General features: G+C 41.6%; 1 protein-coding gene across 3 annotated transcripts in view; it reads right to left on the reverse strand.

The window, feature by feature from the left end:
• The window catches only part of IBTK (inhibitor of Bruton tyrosine kinase), a 127,923-nt gene that overhangs the window by 71,053 nt on the left and 37,596 nt on the right, over positions 1-19,274 (reverse strand). For all 3 annotated transcript variants that reach the window (XM_063443026.1, XM_063443025.1, XM_063443027.1), the window contains 8 exons: positions 18,348-18,962; positions 17,390-17,476; positions 14,187-14,269; positions 14,075-14,112; positions 13,436-13,532; positions 10,945-11,046; positions 8,800-8,917; positions 8,210-8,270 (listed from right to left, as the gene is read on the reverse strand). In XM_063443026.1, the coding sequence (XP_063299096.1) occupies positions 8,210-8,270; positions 8,800-8,917; positions 10,945-11,046; positions 13,436-13,532; positions 14,075-14,112; positions 14,187-14,269; positions 17,390-17,476; positions 18,348-18,962 (1,201 nt within the window). The remainder of the gene's footprint in view (positions 1-8,209; positions 8,271-8,799; positions 8,918-10,944; positions 11,047-13,435; positions 13,533-14,074; positions 14,113-14,186; positions 14,270-17,389; positions 17,477-18,347; positions 18,963-19,274) is intronic.

The raw sequence follows: 19,274 nt of genomic DNA on the forward strand, positions 1-19,274 counted from the left end.
ACTTCATATATTAAGCAGAGTTGCATTTTTTCTTGCACATGTGGCTTCGTTCATCTATTGATCTATATGCTGTAGATGCTGTTACAGAGAGCAGCAGAACTGTCTGTAGGGGGCTACCAGTCACTCAATTGTCAGCATAAATGCCAAATGACTGACAGGTGAAAAACTATATGTTAATATTTAGTTGAAATCTATACTAGCATGGGGCGGTGAACCTACAAAGACACCAACCCCGAGGAGTGGGTTGTTAGCAGTCTAATATCGCAGGAATCCTTGCTTGACCCAGCTAGTCAAGCATCGGCAGCAAGGGGCACTGTTAAGCAGCTACAGGCCATACTTTTTTCCACTGCCCGCCAAACAATTGAGCTGGCCAAAGATCAGTCACGTAGGCAGCTTCCTGGCAGGGGCCATCATATTCAGAGGCCTAGCGGATCAGAGCATTTCATTGCCTGATTTCCACATCAATTGTGTTTCAGTCGATGGTGCAATGGGCCGTAGATCCCAGAAGTCGACCTTGTAGACTACAAGGTCACACATGGGAAATTTCCTCCACTGTTCCTTTTGTCCCCCAGGAAGGGAAAGATTCCGTGACCTAAAAACGCACATCAAGCTCTAACCACCTATATGTGGAATTGCTCCTGAAGTGTGGTGACCAAAAGGTGGTCTCAGTTAGACCTGTGCAGGTGATATGTATTATGTTACCTGTTAATATGATGACATAGTTAACTGATTTTTTTTTTTTTTTTCAATTTGACAATTTTTATTTTGCAGTCATGTGGGGTACAGAAAGAAGATAAGGGTGGGAACAGTAAAGCAAGGTTTACATATCATACAACGTATTCAACAATGTTTCTCCATTACTTTTCTGTCATTTCTCATTAGCTTTTTCATAGTTGCATGGGGTTGGGGAAGGGTGGGGAAGGATATGGGATGGTTGCCAACAGTAACTTAGCTTTATACATAATATAAGGTCATTCAAACCATTTTTGATCTATGCCCCTCTATCTGTGTTCTAGCATTCGCCTCCCCGAGACAAAGTACCTGTCCCTCATGGGTTGTAATTAAGCCACTGTTAAACCTGAGAAGTGGCCTGTGTTGTGGTCTTGGTTTGTGTGTGCTCCCAATATTCTTTCCACATCAAATTAGCTTTTACCATTGTCTGGTTCATTCCTTTTTGTTGTGCAAACATCGTTTCATATTGCCAATTAGTGTGAATTTGGTTGAGAAGAGCGTGGTGAGTTGGTGGTGTAGGTGACTTCCAAAGCCTGGCTATCACTGTTGCTGCTGATATCAGTATGTGGTAGGTTACTGCCCATTGGGCCCTAGATATGTCCTCTGGGGGGGATAAATAAGAGGTACGTCTCGACAGTGGGCTCTGTTTCTGTGTTTGTGGATTTTTGAATGAGTTGCGTAACCTTGCGCCAAAAGGGTAGCAATTTATCACATGACCACCATATGTGTAACATTGTCCCCACCTTGGCTTTGCACCTCCAGCATTGGTTAGTGGAGGTTTGAGGCCATATTTTGTGTATTCTATCAGGCACCAGGTACCAACGATACAGTATTTTCCTTTGGAGTTCTAAATGGCCAGTGCATGATGTGATGCCTCTGTGTGAAGAGTAAGCTCTCTCCCAGCTTTCCTCATTAATTATGTGGTTCAGTTCTTTGTGCCAAGCCTGTTTATATGTGAGTTTTACTTTAGGTTGTGAATGTAGCAGGGCTTTATAACACAATGAAATCACTTTTTTGGGTGGTAGTGCGTTCGTGCATATTTTCTCAAAGCCAGAGAGTGTCTGGTGTTGCGTATGGGCATGCGGCTGAGGGTTGGTGCCTGTTAGATAAGATTTAAGCTGTAAGTATGGAAATAGCATTCGGTGTGGGAGGTTATATGTTTTTTGTAATACCGGGAACTGCATGAGCTCTGCTTTTTCATACAGCTGTGCAATATATTTAATACCATGCTCTAGCCACCTTTTGTGATCCAGTGTGGGTATTGTTCTCGACATTACTTCCATTGGTGTCGCTAACGGAAAAGGGTGATAGGCTGTTACACTTTTATACACCGAGTCCCAGATTTCGAGTAGCAATTGGGATGTGGGGAGTAAGTGGTGCGTCGGGGGTCTACATTGTCTTGGAGTCCATAGATATGAGTATATTGTGGAGTGTTGAGCCCAATGAGATTCTATTTGGAGCCATTGCTGCTGGTCAGGGCGTGATGACAGTTGCGAGATTGTATGAAGTATTGCTGCATTGTAATATTTTTGTATGTCAGGGAATCCCAGACCTCCCTCGATTGTGTCCCTCTGCAAGATCTTTGTGGCTATTCTCAGTTTCTTGTTTTGCCACACAAATCTGAGGAGTAAATTTTGGGTCGTGTGAAAAAAACTGTTAGGCAGTGGTATTTGTAGTGTTCGGTAAAGATATTGTAGTTTTGGCAGCAGTGTCATTTTGACTGCTGCTATGCGGCCCACCCACGAGATGAACTTGCCATCCCAAGTTTTTAGAGTATCTTTAAAGTGCGACAGGATGTGCAAATAGTTGAGTTTATACAAATCCATCGGGTTTTTTGCTATTTTCAGACCCAGGAAGGTTAGGAAGTCTGTGCGCCAGTCTAGTGTAAATTTTTCTTTTAGTATCTCCATTTGCTGTGTTTGAATATTAATCCCCATAGCTTGCGTTTTGGTCAAGTTGAGTTTATAGTAAGAGTATTTCCCATATTGTGCTATATGTTTCATGAGGTTAGGGAGTGAGATGTATGGCTCTGTCAGAGTCAGAAAGATATCGTCCGCAAATAGGCTTAGTTTGTATTCATTGTTTCCTAGCCGAACCCCTTTTATGGATATTTCTTCTCTAATTTTGGTTGCTAGCGGCTCTAGAGCCAGTACGTATAGCAGAGGCGACAAGGGGCACCCCTGTCTTGTACCATTGGTGATCCTGATGGTATCGGAGCAAAATCCTGCTGTCACTACCTTGGCCGTTGGACGGCTATATAGGGCTTTAATCACTTTGATAAATTGTTGCGGGAATGCGAATTTGTTTAACACCTCCTGCAGGAAGGACCAACTTAGGCGATCGAAGGCCTTCTCAGCATCAAGAGACACCAGGAGGCCTCCGATCCCTCCTCTTCTTATGCTGTGCACCAGGTCCAGCACCTTGCGTGTGTTATCTGATCCCTGCCTACCAGCTACGAAGCCCACCTGATCTGTGTGTATCAGGTGGGGCAGTATGTTGCTCAACCTGTGTGCATGCACTTTGGCGTATAGTTTAGCATCGGTGTTGAGGAGCGATATCGGTCTGAAATTGGGGCAGTGTGTTGGAGGTTTGCCTGGTTTTGGGAGTGTAATAATATGTGCCATTAGTAGTTCCTCCGGGAGTGTACCTGTTTGTGTAGCCCGATTAAACAGCAGTGTGAGGTAAGGTGATAAGATATGTTGGAATTTTTGGTAGTATAGGTTAGAGAAGCCGTCTGGCCCTGGTGCCTTGTTTTTCGGTAGCGCTTTAATGGCGGCTGCGACTTCTTGTGATGTCATGGGAGCTGTAAGTTCTCCTATCTGTGTGGGTGTCAGAGTGGGTAAGTGAGTGGTTTCTAGGTATGAGCGTATGTCTTCCTCCTTTTGTTTTAAGTGGGTATCGTCCTCAAAGTTATAAAGTCCTCCATAGTAAGAGGCGAAGGCGTTGCTTATATCCACAGGGGATAGGAGTTTTTTGTTATTTTGATCTATTATGTATGGTATTCTGCTATTGGTTACTCTTTGCTTAAGTCTGGACGCTAGCAGCTTACTGGCCCTGTTGCCCTGTGTATATTGTTGTTGTTTGAGTTTATGGATATTGTAGCTCACTCTTTTTAGAGTGTGTTCTCTGATTTTATCCTGTATGTCCTTGATTTGGGCTTGTAGTGTGTCCGTCGGTGACGTTTTGTTTTTAGTGGTTAGGTCGGTCAATTGAGTGTTCCATTGTATCCATTGTCTTTGGGAGCTGCGTTTGATTTGCGCTGCTCTTCTTATTAGCAAGCCCCTAACGACTGATTTGTGTGCCTGCCATACTATATTTACGTCAGTCTGTTCCGTGTAGTTCGTGTCGAAATACTGAGTCAGTTCGTCCTCTAGTTGCCTGGTAAAAGTATGGTCATGTAATAAGGATTCATTGAGTCTCCACGGACTCCTATGTTTGTAGTCATATTGGTCTTTAACTGTGAGAGTTATAGCCGCATGATCTGACCAATTAATTGTATTGATGTTGCTATCAAGTATCTGGTCTAGGCATGTTCTGTGGATGTGGAATCTATCGATGCGGGTGTATGTTTTATGCGGGGCCGAGTAATATGTGTAATCTTTTATTTGCGGGTTAAGTATTCTCCATGTATCATACAGTTGGTGGTCGTCTAGCAGTTTTTGGTATGTCTTACATGCCTGAGTCTGTTTCCTCTTTGCCTGTGAGCCCGGCTGTGCTGTGGTGTCTAGTTTGGGATCTAAAATGTGATTAAAGTCCCCACAAAGGATTAGCATCCCTTTCTGGAGACGCGTGACCTTGGTTAGTAGCTGATGTAGGAAATTTCTTTGACCCCCATTGGGTGCATATGCCGAGACAATGGTGTATAAGCTATTGTTTATAGTGCACACTAAGATAATGTATCTGCCCAAAGGGTCTATAAGTGAGTCATGGTATGTGTATGCTATTTTACTGCTGATTAGTATTGTTACTCCGTTGGATTTGTGTCCTGTGGTTGCGTGGTATTGATGGGGGAACTGATCTGGTCTTAGATTCGGGCTGATCTTAAAGTGTGTTTCTTGGAGGCATACAATTTCGGCCGCCTCTTGTTTCAACGCTCTGAAGAGGCAGTGGCGTTTATAAGGCGTGTTTAGTCCTTTTACGTTATGGGAATATATTTTCATATTGGGATTTCATTGTGTGGGAGCTGTTCATTCCACAGAGTCTATTTTTACTTGTGTTGGGTGTCATTGCGGTTGGGGGGCTGATGCTCCTATACTTTTTATCTCTAAGCTTCATGTTATACCATGCTACGTTCGTTAGCGTGTAGCTCTGTTCATGGGCATACTTGGAACATTTTACTGAGGCTATAGGGGTATTGGATATCGGTTTGAGGGACACAGGGGGGTAACTGGGAAAAAACATAACGGTGGTCGTCACCACTAATACCCAAACGTGGGTTTGGTTACTATTCCACGTAACCTCGTGGGGGTGGGATTTCTGTCCCAACTTCAGTGTGTCTGTATTCGACTAGGCCCTTATTATTCAGGTGACTCAAAAGATTGTCTTTTAGCTGTCAGACACTGTCCGCGGCTGGTATCTTCCAGGTCTAACGTCTCCTACTGTCCTCCCTCTGTACACCTTGTGCTGCCTGCATGTACCAAACTAACATACTTGTACTATTTCACACTGTAGCAGAATTTGGCTCTTCTAGCCGTTGCAAATATAACATACATCGTTCCAACAAAAACATTAAACATTTAACATTCCTATCGCGGCTCCCCAGGGGTTTTTGGGTGTTCGCTCACGTTGCACTAGTCACCTCCTAGCAACCTGTTGTCCCAACCAGTGCTAGGTTAAATCCTGTGTTTCTGTCTATGATCTGTTTTGCCGCTCCATTTAGCGTCTATACTTAATCGGAGTCATCCTGTTACCGTCAGAGAAGCCTTAGTGACTCCCAGCCTATAACCTGCATTATAAAATCGTAGTGCACTTGAGACTAATGTCAACCTGCGGGCCTGTTTGATATGGATGCCCTTACAGCACTCCTGTTCCCACATTCCATATACACATACAATGTCTCTGCCCGGTACCGTAGCTCCCCCAGCCTGCGCAAGTTAACTGCTCTTAGGCTGACGATCGTGTGAGGCTTGCGCCCCTATTAGCAGGTTTGTGCTCATGCTAGTGACTATCTCGGAGCAAGTTCTGGCAATTACAGGTCCTATTCACATATTAACATAACTGAACTTATATTTTAACTGAACTTATAATTTCTGACGACATAATCAACAATACAACAATACATTTGTGTGCATGCGTATTATCAAACCCTTTCGATATAATAGTTGCGGCGGTGATCAGTTGTGCCCAGGGTAGGCTCACTTGCGTTGCCTCTTCCACTCTGGCGATAGCCTCTGAGTTGTGGAGCTTTTTTCGGGATGTTGGGGTGTTGCTATCCCCCAGGAACGGAGAATTTTCCTGCCCTCGTCCGGGGACATAATGGTAGTAATCGTTCCGTTTCTCTGGATCGTGAGGCGGACCGGGTGTCCCCACCGGTACGGTACTTGCTGAGCTCTGAGTGTTTCTGTAATATCTTTAAATTCCCTGCGCTTTTGCAAAGTCATGGCAGATAGGTCTGAGTAGAGCTGGATGGATTTGTATTTGTCCGGTATGTCTCTGCGTCTCCTTGAGGCCTGCATTATTTCCTCTTTAATATGGTAGTAATGCATTTTCGCTAGTACATCCCTAGGTGCTTCGGCCGGTAGGAATTTGGGCTTTGCCACCCTATGTGCTCTGTCTATTAGCAGCATGGCGGCTGGTAAATCCGGGGACATGGTTTGAAATAAGTCTGTCAGGTATGCTGTCAAATCCGGGTGTTTCACATCCTCAGGGATACCCCTGAATCTTATGTTCTGTCTCCGTGATCTGTCTTCTAAGTCCATCACCTTCAATTGAAGCTGGTGCTGTTGATTTTCCAGGCTCTGCACGTGGTCCGCCATATCGTTGTGGGCCTCAGCATATTCGTCCATTTTGTTTTCCACCCTGGCAGTGCGGTCACCCAGATCTCGCATATCTTTTCTGATCTCTGCTAATTGTCTGTTTAGAGTGTCCAGGATCTTGTTGGACATTGCGTCCAGACACTTTTGCAGTACGTCTTGTGTGACCGGTAAGTTCCCTGCCGGATCAGTGTGGAGAGGCAGTGTATCGTCGCCGTCGTCGCCATCTTGGTCGCTCTCGTGTGCAGCGGTTTGTTTAGACAGCCGCGGTTTGGTTCCGAAGAACGCGTTTTTGTCTCCTTTATCCTGGGGCTTTTGTTTAGTCTTCAGTTGGGACATCTTGTCGGAAGATTACGGAGGAGTTCTGGTAGATTTCGCTGGTTAAAAACGCTTTTTTGGGCCGTTTGGAGCGGAGCGCTAGTTACATGCGACCGTCCGCGCCATGAGCTTGGCCACGCCCCCTAGTTAACTGATTTTTGATGTCTTTGCATTATGTGTCAACAAGATATTTCCTTCTCTCATTTAATCAGCCCCCCAATGTTTCCATGGTTAGGGGTATCTTCTCAACTTGGAGTAAGCCAAACCTAGGCACTAGTCACATCAAGCAACTTGATAATGATAAGTTAAGTTTCTAAGCTTACAGGAATCCTATAGTGCCAGGAAAACAAACCTGTTTTCTTGGCACTATAGGGTTAATAGATCCCCCCTCCTTCTGGCCCCCGTCCCGTGGTGTTGAAGGGGTTAAAAGTCCTTCAGCCACTTAACTGAAACCAGCGCCAATGTTCCTCGGCGCTGGGTCAGACTCCGCCCATGCTTCTCCCCTGCCGACGTTAGCCGGCGGAGAAGCTCTAATGCACGGCAATGGCAGGGCGTGCTTTAGTCCTCCCCATAGGAAAGCATTAATCAATATTTTCCTATGGGGAATATCTGACACTGGAGGTCCGTGAGGATAATGGACCAAACATCCGTTTGTATTCCAGAAGCCCTCTAGTGGCTGTCTGGTAGACAGCTATAGAGGGCAGACTTAGAGCGTCAATGTAAACATTGCAGTTCTTTGGAACTGCTGTTTTACATTGCAGTTCACTAAGTGCAAAAGGGTCACAGCACGAAGACCACTTTTAGGATTTTTTTCTATGTCAAAATTGTTTTTATATGAATTTGAACACTTTTAGTCAACTTCTGCAATTACAGCCACTAGACTTCTATATAGGCTATTGTTGCACTACTAATGTTTCCTCTCTACTTACATATAATTATAAAACGAAAGTATGACTAATCTGTATGCATAACTGTTGCACGCAATTGTTTAATGTCTATTCCTCAAATATCATATCTGTTTACCATGCTTATATCTCAATAAAAAAAAAAAAAAAAATCTATACTGGCAATTCTGTGAGCACAATATATAGATTACATTGTATGGACTTTCTTTAAAATTAAGTTGTGTGTATGTGTTAATAACATTAAACTACTGTTGTTTACATGAACATAGAAAGATTTCTTACCATTTTCCTGTAAGCATCAGACATCTCTTTCAAAACATCATCACTCAGCACATCTAAAGTCCTGCACGACAAAAAAAAACAAATAATTTTTTTTTTTTATAGCAAGTTACAAATGATTGTAAACTACATAATAGATGTGTTTAACAGGTATCAATGCTAGAGGAAAAATTATTGGGCAGGAAGATACAATGTGTACATTACATACATGTATAATAAAGGGTGATGCTGTCATATAAATACTTTCGGCAATACGTAGCACCATGCACATAGCTTTATAGCAGATTTCCTCAAGTCTTTTCCTTATAGATATTTTTCAATCTACTGCCACCCATAGGTTTTTATTGCTCACTACGATGAAGTATCATAAATCCTTGTTATAGTTCTCCTAAGGAGTGTTGAATTGAAAAACTACAAACAAAAGCAAATTTACAAAAATGATGATGGTTGTTATTCATTAACTTGGCCTTGCTCTTAAAATGGAGCTCGGTTTTCTTTTACAAGGAAACCAAAGTGCAGTTGTTTCATAATGTGGATGAAAATAATGTAATAATACAGATTACTTTACACATTTAATATATGCCATATTATACCTCGCTTCCAACAATGCTGCCATGTTTAGTCCAATAAATTGAAAGCAAGAAAGTTTCAGCTGCTCAGCGTTGTACAAAGCTGCAAATTCTAGTAGCTCAGCAGCATTCTTCAGCGTTACTGCAAGTCAAAACAAAATATCTGTAAGCGCCATGGACAAATGAAATTATACTGTTTGAAGGGGACCAATCACATCTCTGAAATTTACACACACAAAAAAAAAAACACATTGAAAATCGTCTATACTAGGGCCGTCAACCATATGGCCCTTGATTTGGCCAGTGGGAGAGCTCTTAGATCAGGACCACATTCGTTTCTTTCTGTGGTTGCTAGGAGGAAGTGAGTTCAGGTCACTTCCTCGCAGCTTGCTGAGAGCCGGGCAGGGAGGCAGGAGCAGACACACAAAGTAGGGGGAGAGAAGACTGGAACCTCAGACTCCCATCACCCTTGGCCAACCAACTCCCATTGTGCCCCAGAGAAGCTACCCTCCTGCACGCAAAAGGTAAGTAAACAGGAGAGTGATTACAACTATGTTAGTGATTACTTTTAAGGGTATCTGAGCGCAGCTGCGTTTGTCAGTGCGTATGTGTACCTGTATATGTGCACATTTCTGTGTCAGTGTGCGTGCGTGGAAGTGCACAACGTGCAGCACTGACGTTCAGCGTTTCCACGTTCTGCATTAAGGTGCTGCACTTTCCTCATAGTGATGCATTGAGTCCATGCCTATCTATGAAGAGATGCTGATTGGTGCAGTGCTTTGCTGTGCATGTGCGATAGCCTCCCAATGTTTTCATAGGGGAAAGTATTGGATTGGCTCAGATTGTTAATTCTGATGTTCTCAGCCAAGGAGGCGGAGCAAGGGCGTAGCCAGCTGCAACCAGACCCATGCGACACTGGAATAAAGGAGAGTTTTACACCATTTTAGCCAGGGAAAAAGGGGTCTGGGGGCTAAATGGCAGTCTTAGAGAGACAGTGTCAGGAATGGGTTTGAGATCTGATATTTTTATTAGTAAAATAAAACTTTGTTTAAAAAAAAAAAAAAAAAAAAAAGCCTAACTTTTTTTTAAGAGCAAATTTGTCGAGCCCTGATTTAGTCCCTTTATTTTAATAGATGTATAGTACATATCCTTACAGGGTTCAAACTACAAATGATTTGGCACTGTATTTTTCATACATTAAAGCCACATTAACAAGGAGAATTCTGTTTACATACAAAATATTTCTCTGTAGTCAATTCTGTTCAGCAAATAAAGGTCACTGGAAAAGCCAGTCTTTTTTTTTTATAATAATAACTTGTTCTAGCAGAGCTTAGCATTGTTCTGTGTGGATTAAGACTGGCATAGTATAGTGGTGAGACTTCCCTTAAACTGAGAACTGTGTAGTTATAACTAATACAGATGACTAACTAAAGAAAACAATTTGAAAAAGCTAATAGAGCGTACCAATAATCTGAAAATATCAAATGTGAATCTGTAAGAATACCACTTTTACCATAACAATACAAACTGTCTAACCTCTCATTTTGCAGTTTTGCATAGACAATATGTTTAAAAACATATATTATACTGTCACTCATCTGTTGGAGGATTTCTCAATAACCATGCTGGTGTTAGGGAATATAAACACTATTCTGCTCAGAGCACAGTTTCCTTTATGCCCTTATTACATCAGAGTTTAATGCAAATTTGTTTGTGACATCACAATCAACATCATGATTGTTATGGGAGCCCAGAGATATAGAACACCGATTTCCCTTGATTCAAGGGAAGGTGTTGATTGCATACCTCAAGTGTCCCTATTTAAGAGTGACAGTCCATATTGTGAACACAAACCCTCTTATCCTCTTATCTAGCCTAATGTCCCTCTTTTCTAGAAGTTCCACAGCAAACATACTCACAGTAATCTGTCCGTAAACTAGAATATATGTGAACAGTAATGGGGGGGGAGGGAGGCAACATAAAAACACAAGTAGAAAATCAGGAAGAAGATGCTAAAGTGCTAATGAGTTATTAAAAGTCTCAAAAACTGAATGTATAATATGAACACAACCTATGAACAGTTTGTTAAGCTCTAACAATTATTGAATAGTTTACCTTAATTTGTACAACAAACTATAAAAAGATGGTTAACATTGCAAGAGTACTCACTTCTTTCAGTAATTATAACTTCACATATTTCCTTTAATCGTACAATCAGGAGTTGGTCTGCCATCACAAGAATGTTACAAATAAATTCAACATTTGTAGATTCTGAATGGGGGGGGGGAGGGAGAAAGAAAATTAATATTTGAAGACACAAATTATGCCAGGCACTCCTGACACCCCCATGTTAATTACAATTTAATGTAATAAATGTAATTTAGGATACAGTTAGTTAAGGGACAGTCTAACCACTAGAACTACTACAGCTTAAAGTTGTGAAAATAAATTGGCCCTTCAGTCTCAGCAATGTCAACACTGCCTTTTCTGAGAAAAGACAGCGATTTACAATATTTACTAGGGTCTCTTCTAGAGGCTGGCACTCAGACTGCTCCTAAATGCCCTTCCTGGGTCGGTCCTGCAATCTTTGCAGGAAGACGCTGAAAGCCCTCTATAGAGATAATACAGGTAATACTCGAAAAATTAGAATATCGTGCAAAAGTTCATTTATTTCAGTAATGCAACGTAAAAGGGGAAATTAATATATGAGATAAACGCATTACATGCAAAGCATGTACATGCAAAGCAAGATAGTTCAAGCCGTGATTTGTCATAAGTGCAATGACTATGGCTTAGCTCATAAATACTCCAATTCCACAATCTCAGTAAATTAGAATATTACATGGAATCAATAAAACAAGGAGTGTACATAGAACAATATCAGACCTCTGAAAAGTATAAGCATGCATATGGACTCCGTACTTTGTTTGGGCCCCTTTAGCAGCAATTGCTGCCTCAATGCGGCGTGGCATGGAAGCTACCAGCCTGTGGCACTGCTGAGGTGTTATGGAAGACCAGGATGCTTCAATAGCAGTCTTCCGCTCTTCTACATTGTTCGGTCTCATGTCTCTCATCTTTCTTTGGCAATGCCCCATAGATTCTCTATGGGGTTCAGGTCAGGTGAGTTTGCTGACCAATCAAGCACAGTAATCCCACGGTCATTGAACCAGGCTTTGGTGCTTTTGGCAGTGTGGGCAGATGCTGTCTGTGTGTGGTTGCTCTTGATGCACTGACTCCAGCCTCAGTTCACTCCTTGTTAAAGTCCCCAACACTTTTGAATGGCCTTTTCCTGACAATCCTCTCCAGGCTGCGGTCATCCCTGCTGCTTGTGCACCTTTTTCTTCCACACTTTTCCCTTCCACATAACTTTCTATTAATGTGCTTTGATACAGCACTTTGGGAACATCCAACTTCCTTCGCAATTACCTTTTGAGACTTTCCCTCCTTATGGAGGGTGTCAATGATGGTTTTCTGCACAACTGTCAGGTCAGCAGTCTTCCCCATGATTGTGATTCCTACTGAACCAGACAGAGACCATTTAAAGGCTCAGAAACTATTTGCAGGTGTTATGGCTTACTTAGCTGATTAGAGTGGGACACTGTGAGCCTAGAATATTGCACCTTTTCACAATATTCTAATTTACTGAATTTGGGGTTTTCATGGGTTGTAAGCCATAATCATCGCACTTATGACAAATCACAGCTTGAACTATCTTGCTTTGCATTAGTTTCCCCTTTAACGTAGCATTACTGAAATAAACTAACTTTTTCATGATATTCTAGTTTTTCGAGTATCACCTGTATATGAGGAAATGATTGCAGCACAGATCAATCAGCACTAATTATTTCAGCCAGGGTGGAGCAGCATCTGCAGGGAAACCAGCACAACATGGAATAGAAGGTAAATTAAACTGCTTTATTTAATTTTCCACAGTGGAGGGATGCAACAATCTACCGTTAGGAATATATGATTGCATTTCTAATGTTAGAGTGTTCCTTTAAACCAGGTGTTTTTTCTTTTGCTTTTTAATAATTAATTTTGTTTTATAAGTCCTCCATTCTGATCCTCTCAAACTGCATGTTTTTTTCTTTTTGCTCCAAAAATACTCCTGTTTATTATATAATAACAGACTTGAGTAAAACGCTGAAAAATGAAATACAATTCCAAGAAAGCCTTACTTATAGGTGCCAACAGTCCTGAATTGTTCAGGACAGTCACACATTTTGGGGTAGTGTCCCAACAAAAATATGTCCTGGGGAACTATCCCACTTTTTGAAATATATGTCATGTTTCTACTAAAGATTCTGTGTAGTCAGCATTGGCAGTAAATAGAAAAAAGTCTCCAGCAGGCACGCTTATGTCTGGTGGTATACTTCCCTGTTATGAATGTCTATGCTTCACTAATTTGAGTTGAAGCTCAATTTTGTATCATAGCTCTGATGGGCAGAGAGATCTACCTTATCACTTGTGAACTTTCCATTTTTAAATAAAGTTGATGCTATGGGACCTACCAAGTCAGTGTGCTGGTAATAAAGAATGACACCGAGACCATAAAGGTTTACCAACACCCCTGCTGTGCAGCTGCTTTCTGTGAAAGCGTAGGAATGCCTATCATAGTCTTAACTTGTATCTATAAATAATGTCTATTTAATGTACCAACCTTTAATAGAAAGGGCTTCATCTGTGTAAATATAATCAATAATAACTTGCAACACATCTGAGCGGACAGGCATTTCCAGTGCTGTACAGCAAGTTGCCTTTGGGGAAAAAATTATATTCATCATATTACTTAATACATATATCTTAAAATAATATATATCTGGTTGTCAAGTCCCAAGGTGTTTATCACTTGTTGAAGGTAAGCATGTCTTTGTGTTGTACTGTTATTTAAACCCAGTTACCATCCACTAATGAGGAGTGCTAGTCCAATATTTTACGTGGCCTGCACACTCTGCAGCAAAGAAATTATTTGTGATGGCTGACTCTCCATTTATAGCTGTACATTCTGCCATTGGCTCAGCATCAATTACAGATTTTGTACACTGAGTCTATGATAAAAGACATTTATTATAATTTTATGACAAACCCAACAAAGGAGAATGTAATATGTGTGTCCAACTTTCCAAAACCATTTTAAATGAAAGAGGACTAAATCCTTGTCTCACGTACAACCAGTAACATTTCCTGGATAATCGCATTTACTAATTTAGAATGATGGTATGTTAATAAACGTTTGGCAGACAAAAGTCAGACATTCACTGTATTAAAAATTATATGAACATTCATGCTTTCCTCTTACCTCGATCCAAGAGCTGCTAAGCATGCTGTGGAAATAGTCTGCAAAGATCAAAAGAACTCATTTAGTTTAGAAACAGAAAATATGCAGCCTTGGCAAAACATGAAACACATACCTAATCTTGCACAGAGCACACATTTATGACAGTGGAATTCTTTTCCATCTTCTGACCTCATAGTGACATCACAAACGGAAGGGCTGTAGAATGAAAGATTAATTCAGTAACATTCTTCCTTAATTTAAGGGAGTAAATAAATATAACATACTAGATAATGTGTTTAAAAGAAACCATAAAACTAGAAAATAAAACCATCTGCAGATTGAACACAAAGAAATGGATTCATGATCCAAATAAAAGTTTTTAATTTCATTATGTCTAACACAATTACATAGCTGCCAGCTGGCTGCTTTGTAGTGTCAGTTTAAACTGCTGTGTGTCATTTTATGCAAATAAATGAATAATATTTTGAGAACTTCAAAGCTTTACGAATATCACAAATAAAATATAAACTTTAAAGTATACAAACTCAAAGAATACAAATGTTCCACTAATTGGAAAAAAACAACATGCAGATTTGGATGCGAAGTTCAAACAGATTGAAAAGAATTTCAGCAATACTTCTTACAATGTGATTCTGTCACGTAAGTAATGGGTATACAAAAAAAATGTAAAACTACTTTGCGCCTTTAGTCGACAGAAAGAGCAGTAATTTCTTTAAAGGACCACTAGTGCCAGGAAAACAAACTGATAACAGATGATTGTTATGTTCTGATATGTAAAAAGATAGAATTCAAAGAGGGTATACGTTCTTTTTCCCATGACTGTGTGTATATGAAAAGGCAATGTACACATTCCAGAGTTGCAGGGAAAGCTATAGTCACCAGAACCACTCCCTTTAAGAAGCAAATTAAAAGAAATGCATATTTTTGCTTCCATTAACCCCTTAAGGACACATGACGTGTGTGACATGTCATGATTCCTTTTTATTCCAGAAGTTTGGTCCTTAAGGGGTTAAGAATGTCATATTAATTGTAAGGGTTAAAGGTTTATTTGTGCTTATTGTGACAAACTGGCTTATCAGTTGTGTAACAGAAACTAGCACTATAAAAAGTATGAAATATCTACATGTTGTGTGATAAAAAAAACTCAGTACTTTCTAAATGCAACAGATGTGTTAAAATGAAAGGTCTGATATGTGTGATACATTTGCAGGAAAACCACTAAGTGTGATGCTTTTGTGTAGGGATCGACAGATATTGATTTTTTAGAGCCGATACTGATAATCTGTGAGTTTTCAGGCTGATAGCTTACCGATATTCTGTACATTTACCATATTTTTTTTTTTTTTTTTTAATTAAGTGGCAAATGCACAAAATATACATGCCAGTCATATATTTTTATGTTTTCAATAATATTTGTGTGTGCGTAGTGGATGTAGTGAGAGTATTTGACTAGTAAATGCAGTGTGTGTGTGTGTGTGTGTGTGTGTGTTTGTGTAGTGGATGCAATGTGGGTAGTGAATTCAGTGTGTGTGTGTGTATTTGTGTAGTGGATGTAGTGTGGGTAATGGATGCAGTGTGTGTAAATATGTGCGGTAGGAACTTCCCTCCTCCCCACCCCTTACCTGTCTCTTAGTGCCTCCCCGCCCCTCCCTCCCCCCTATTCCCCTGTTAGTCTCCCTTCTCTTTTAGTGGTCCTCCCCCCTGCCCTACCCCAGTACCTTAGTGTCCTCCCTTAATGTTCCTCTCTCCCCCCTGGTGTTCTTCATCCCCCCCATACCATAGTCTTCACCCCCCCTCCCCTGTCCCATAGTGTTCTTCACCCCCCCCCTCCCCTGTCCCATAGTGTTCTTCACCCCCCCCCCTCCCCTGTCCCATAGTGTTCTTCACCCCCCCCTCCCCTGTCCCATAGTGTTCTTCACCCCCCCTCCCCTGTCCCATAGTGTTCTTCACCCCCCCTCCCCTGTCCCATAGTGTTCTTCACCCCCCCTCCCCTGTCCCATAGTGTTCTTCACCCCCCCTTCCCTGTCCCATAGTGTTCTTCACCCCCCCCCTTCCCTGTCCCATAGTGTTCTTCACCCCCCCTTCCCTGTCCCATAGTGTTCTTCACCCCCCCTTCCCTGTCCCATAGTGTTCTTCACCCCCCTCCCCTGTCCCATAGTGTTCTTCACCCCCCCCTCCCCTGTCCCATAGTGTTCTTCACCCCCTTCCCCTGTCCCATAGTGTTCTTCACCCCCTTCCCCTGTCCCATAGTGTTCTTCACCCCCTTCCCCTGTCCCATAGTGTTCTTCACCCCCTTCCCTGTCCCATAGTGTTCTTCACCCACCCCCCCGTCCCATAGTGTTCTTCACCCGCCCCCCCTCACCTGTCCCATAGTGTTCTTCACCCCCCTCCCCTGTCCCATAGTGTTCTTCACCCCCCTCCCCTGTCCCATAGTGTTCTTCACCCCCTCCCCTGTCCTATAGTGTTCTTCACCCCCCTCCCCTGTCCCATAGTGTTCTTAACCCCCCTCCCCTGTCCCATAGTGTTCTTAACCCCCCTCCCCTGTCCCATCGTGTTCTTCATCCCCCTACCCTGTGCCATAGTGTTCCTTACCACCCCCCCTTATATATAGTGTTCCTTTCCATCCCCCCTCCCCCATAGTGTTCCTTACCTCCTCCCCACTCCCATAGTGATCCTTTACACCCCCGTCCCATAGTGATCCTTAACACTCCCTCGTCCTATAGTGCCCCCCCCCACCCCCACCCCCACCCCGGACCCTAACACCACCATCCCATAGTGTTAGTGCGCCCCCCCTCCCCCTTAGTGCCCCTTTCTCTCTCGCTCCTCGGTCCCCGGTGTGTCTCCTTTTAGCGTGGCCAAGCGGAGCAGTGCTCACTGCAGTACATGAGATTCAGTCTCCTGTACCCGGCTGGACTGACAGGAAGTGCGCTCTCAGTGAGCACTTCTTTTCAGTCTGGCCGGGTACATAAGTTCCTGTACCGCAGTGCGCACTGCTCTGCTCGGCCACGCTACACAGAGTATCTAGCGCCCCCCGGGCCAGTGCGACACTTGTGCCACCTTATGGACGCGCCGGTCAACTCATTAATTATCAGCCAATACCAATACTTACAAAAAAAAAATCGGAATATTGGCAAAACCGATAATCGGACAATCCCCACTTTTGTGCATAGTGTACAGCATGTAAATAGTTTAAAAGAATACTGTCAATTAATACAAGTCTTGAATAGACTTAATTGCCAAGAGACAATCAAACTCAACTATTAAAAATATGAATATATTTAAAAAAAAAGGCGTTTTGGATTATAAAATGCATACCATTTATTTTGGTTGAATCTTGGTCTGTTGCCAGTTTTTTTGCGAATAACTTCTATTAAGCCATTCACAATCTTGACTCCATCCAGCCTATAAGACAAATATACAACAATTACAGCTGATATGAAAAGTGCATCTAGACAAAAGTAATGCAGGCCTCGGAGGTGCATGGATATGCGTGCCATAAAACACAATGTCATACACCAAGACGTTGTGCATCCTGTATACACACAGGGTTACTCACTAAATCGCAAATTAAATATGAATAGCAAAACTGAGACAAAACTAGTTGTGTTCTGAGTTGGATAATTTTTCCAGATCAGCTATTTTTGCATCAGTTTTACAATTTATTTATTTTTTTTACATATTTTCTGTCTGTTTAGAGATATCTTTGCCAGAAGCTCAAAGAAGCAGGGTGAAAGGTTTGCCTTGACGTGGCAGGTGGGCTAAACTCTATCATGGCCATTGGAGAAACTAAAAAAAACCTTCATTTGTTTAAATATGCATAGGGATTTAAAAAAAATGCTATTACTCATTCATCGGACTACTGACATCTACTACTACTGACATCTGACTACTCTGTAGCCAAGAGGTAGGTAGAAGAAGGCCTGATGGAGAAGGAACGCTTTACATGACCTATACTTTGTACAAACATCAAGGACACGAATAGTCTAAAGCAGAGCAGAGTGACATCCATATATAATATCAATGACTTTGATGCAGCCATATGTGTAGACAGTAGACCAATGTGCACCTAGAGGCCAGCTAATAAACCAAGCAGAGATATCTCCAATGTTCTAAACTAGAGTAAGGCTGCACACACTACACTTGGCAAAATAAACTTACAGAATATTTTAATAAATACCATTTGCCAATCACAGTAACAAAACATACCTTATTATACCACTATGCCATGATAAGATGCCAGTAATACTATTACACAAAATATTTCTTTACAGACCTGGAACTTAGACTGCTCAGTCCAAACTTCTTTGCTATATTCTGCAGCATTTTAACAGGGCTAGAGCTGGTTTCCTCATTATTATATTTGCCTTTTTTGCATGGTTTTGCCTTGCCTTTCTGCTTTTCGTTTTCCCCACAGATTTGGTTGTTTTTGTAAACTTCATATGCAGACTGTCCTTTAACGTCTTCACAGAAGCTCATTTTCTGGAAGTCTGAGATTATACTGTCTTTCGTTTCTTCTACTTTTCCTTTGCACCGTATCCTTGGTTTATGGCCTTGAAGCAGCATGTCACATTTGTCGGTGTACACAAACTGAAGGATGTATGCAAACAGATCAGGGTGTACCTTCTCAATAACAAACAGATCACACCCTGCAGCATCCTCCCCTTTTTTGTATATGTCGGGGTAGTCCAGATGATTGTCATCCCAAGAAAAGAAAAGTTTGTTGAAGAAATCACATCTCATGGCAAGTATGTATTTATGAGCTGGAAAAGTTTGATTATCCAATTGAAAAGAAACATCATGGATACTATCAGTTTCATGTGCTTCAGTTTTTAACTTCTCAAAATCATCAGCAAAAATGGAGGGAGATACCACAGGAACTTCAAACAGGCTAAAATACAAACATCATTCTTAATAATGTAATGAGCTTGAACCAATGTATATGCATTGACATGCATAAACAAACTAATGCAAACAGAAAAGGCTAAGTGGATGTACCGCTACTTCAAAGTTATTCATAAAAAAAAAAAAAAAAATGTCAAAGAGTAAGTGGTGGGAGCAAATGGAGAAAGAAATCTATTTATACACATTTACAAGCATACAACCCGGTTTTGAAATCTAACAAGGTGCTATTTTCAATGATTGTAAATATGCATATCTGTATCCCCAAAACCCCTAGCTACATGTATTTAACCCCTTAAGG

This window comes from Pelobates fuscus, chromosome 2 (assembly GCF_036172605.1).
Source record: "Pelobates fuscus isolate aPelFus1 chromosome 2, aPelFus1.pri, whole genome shotgun sequence".
In the NCBI taxonomy this organism is placed as follows: domain Eukaryota; kingdom Metazoa; phylum Chordata; class Amphibia; order Anura; family Pelobatidae; genus Pelobates; species Pelobates fuscus.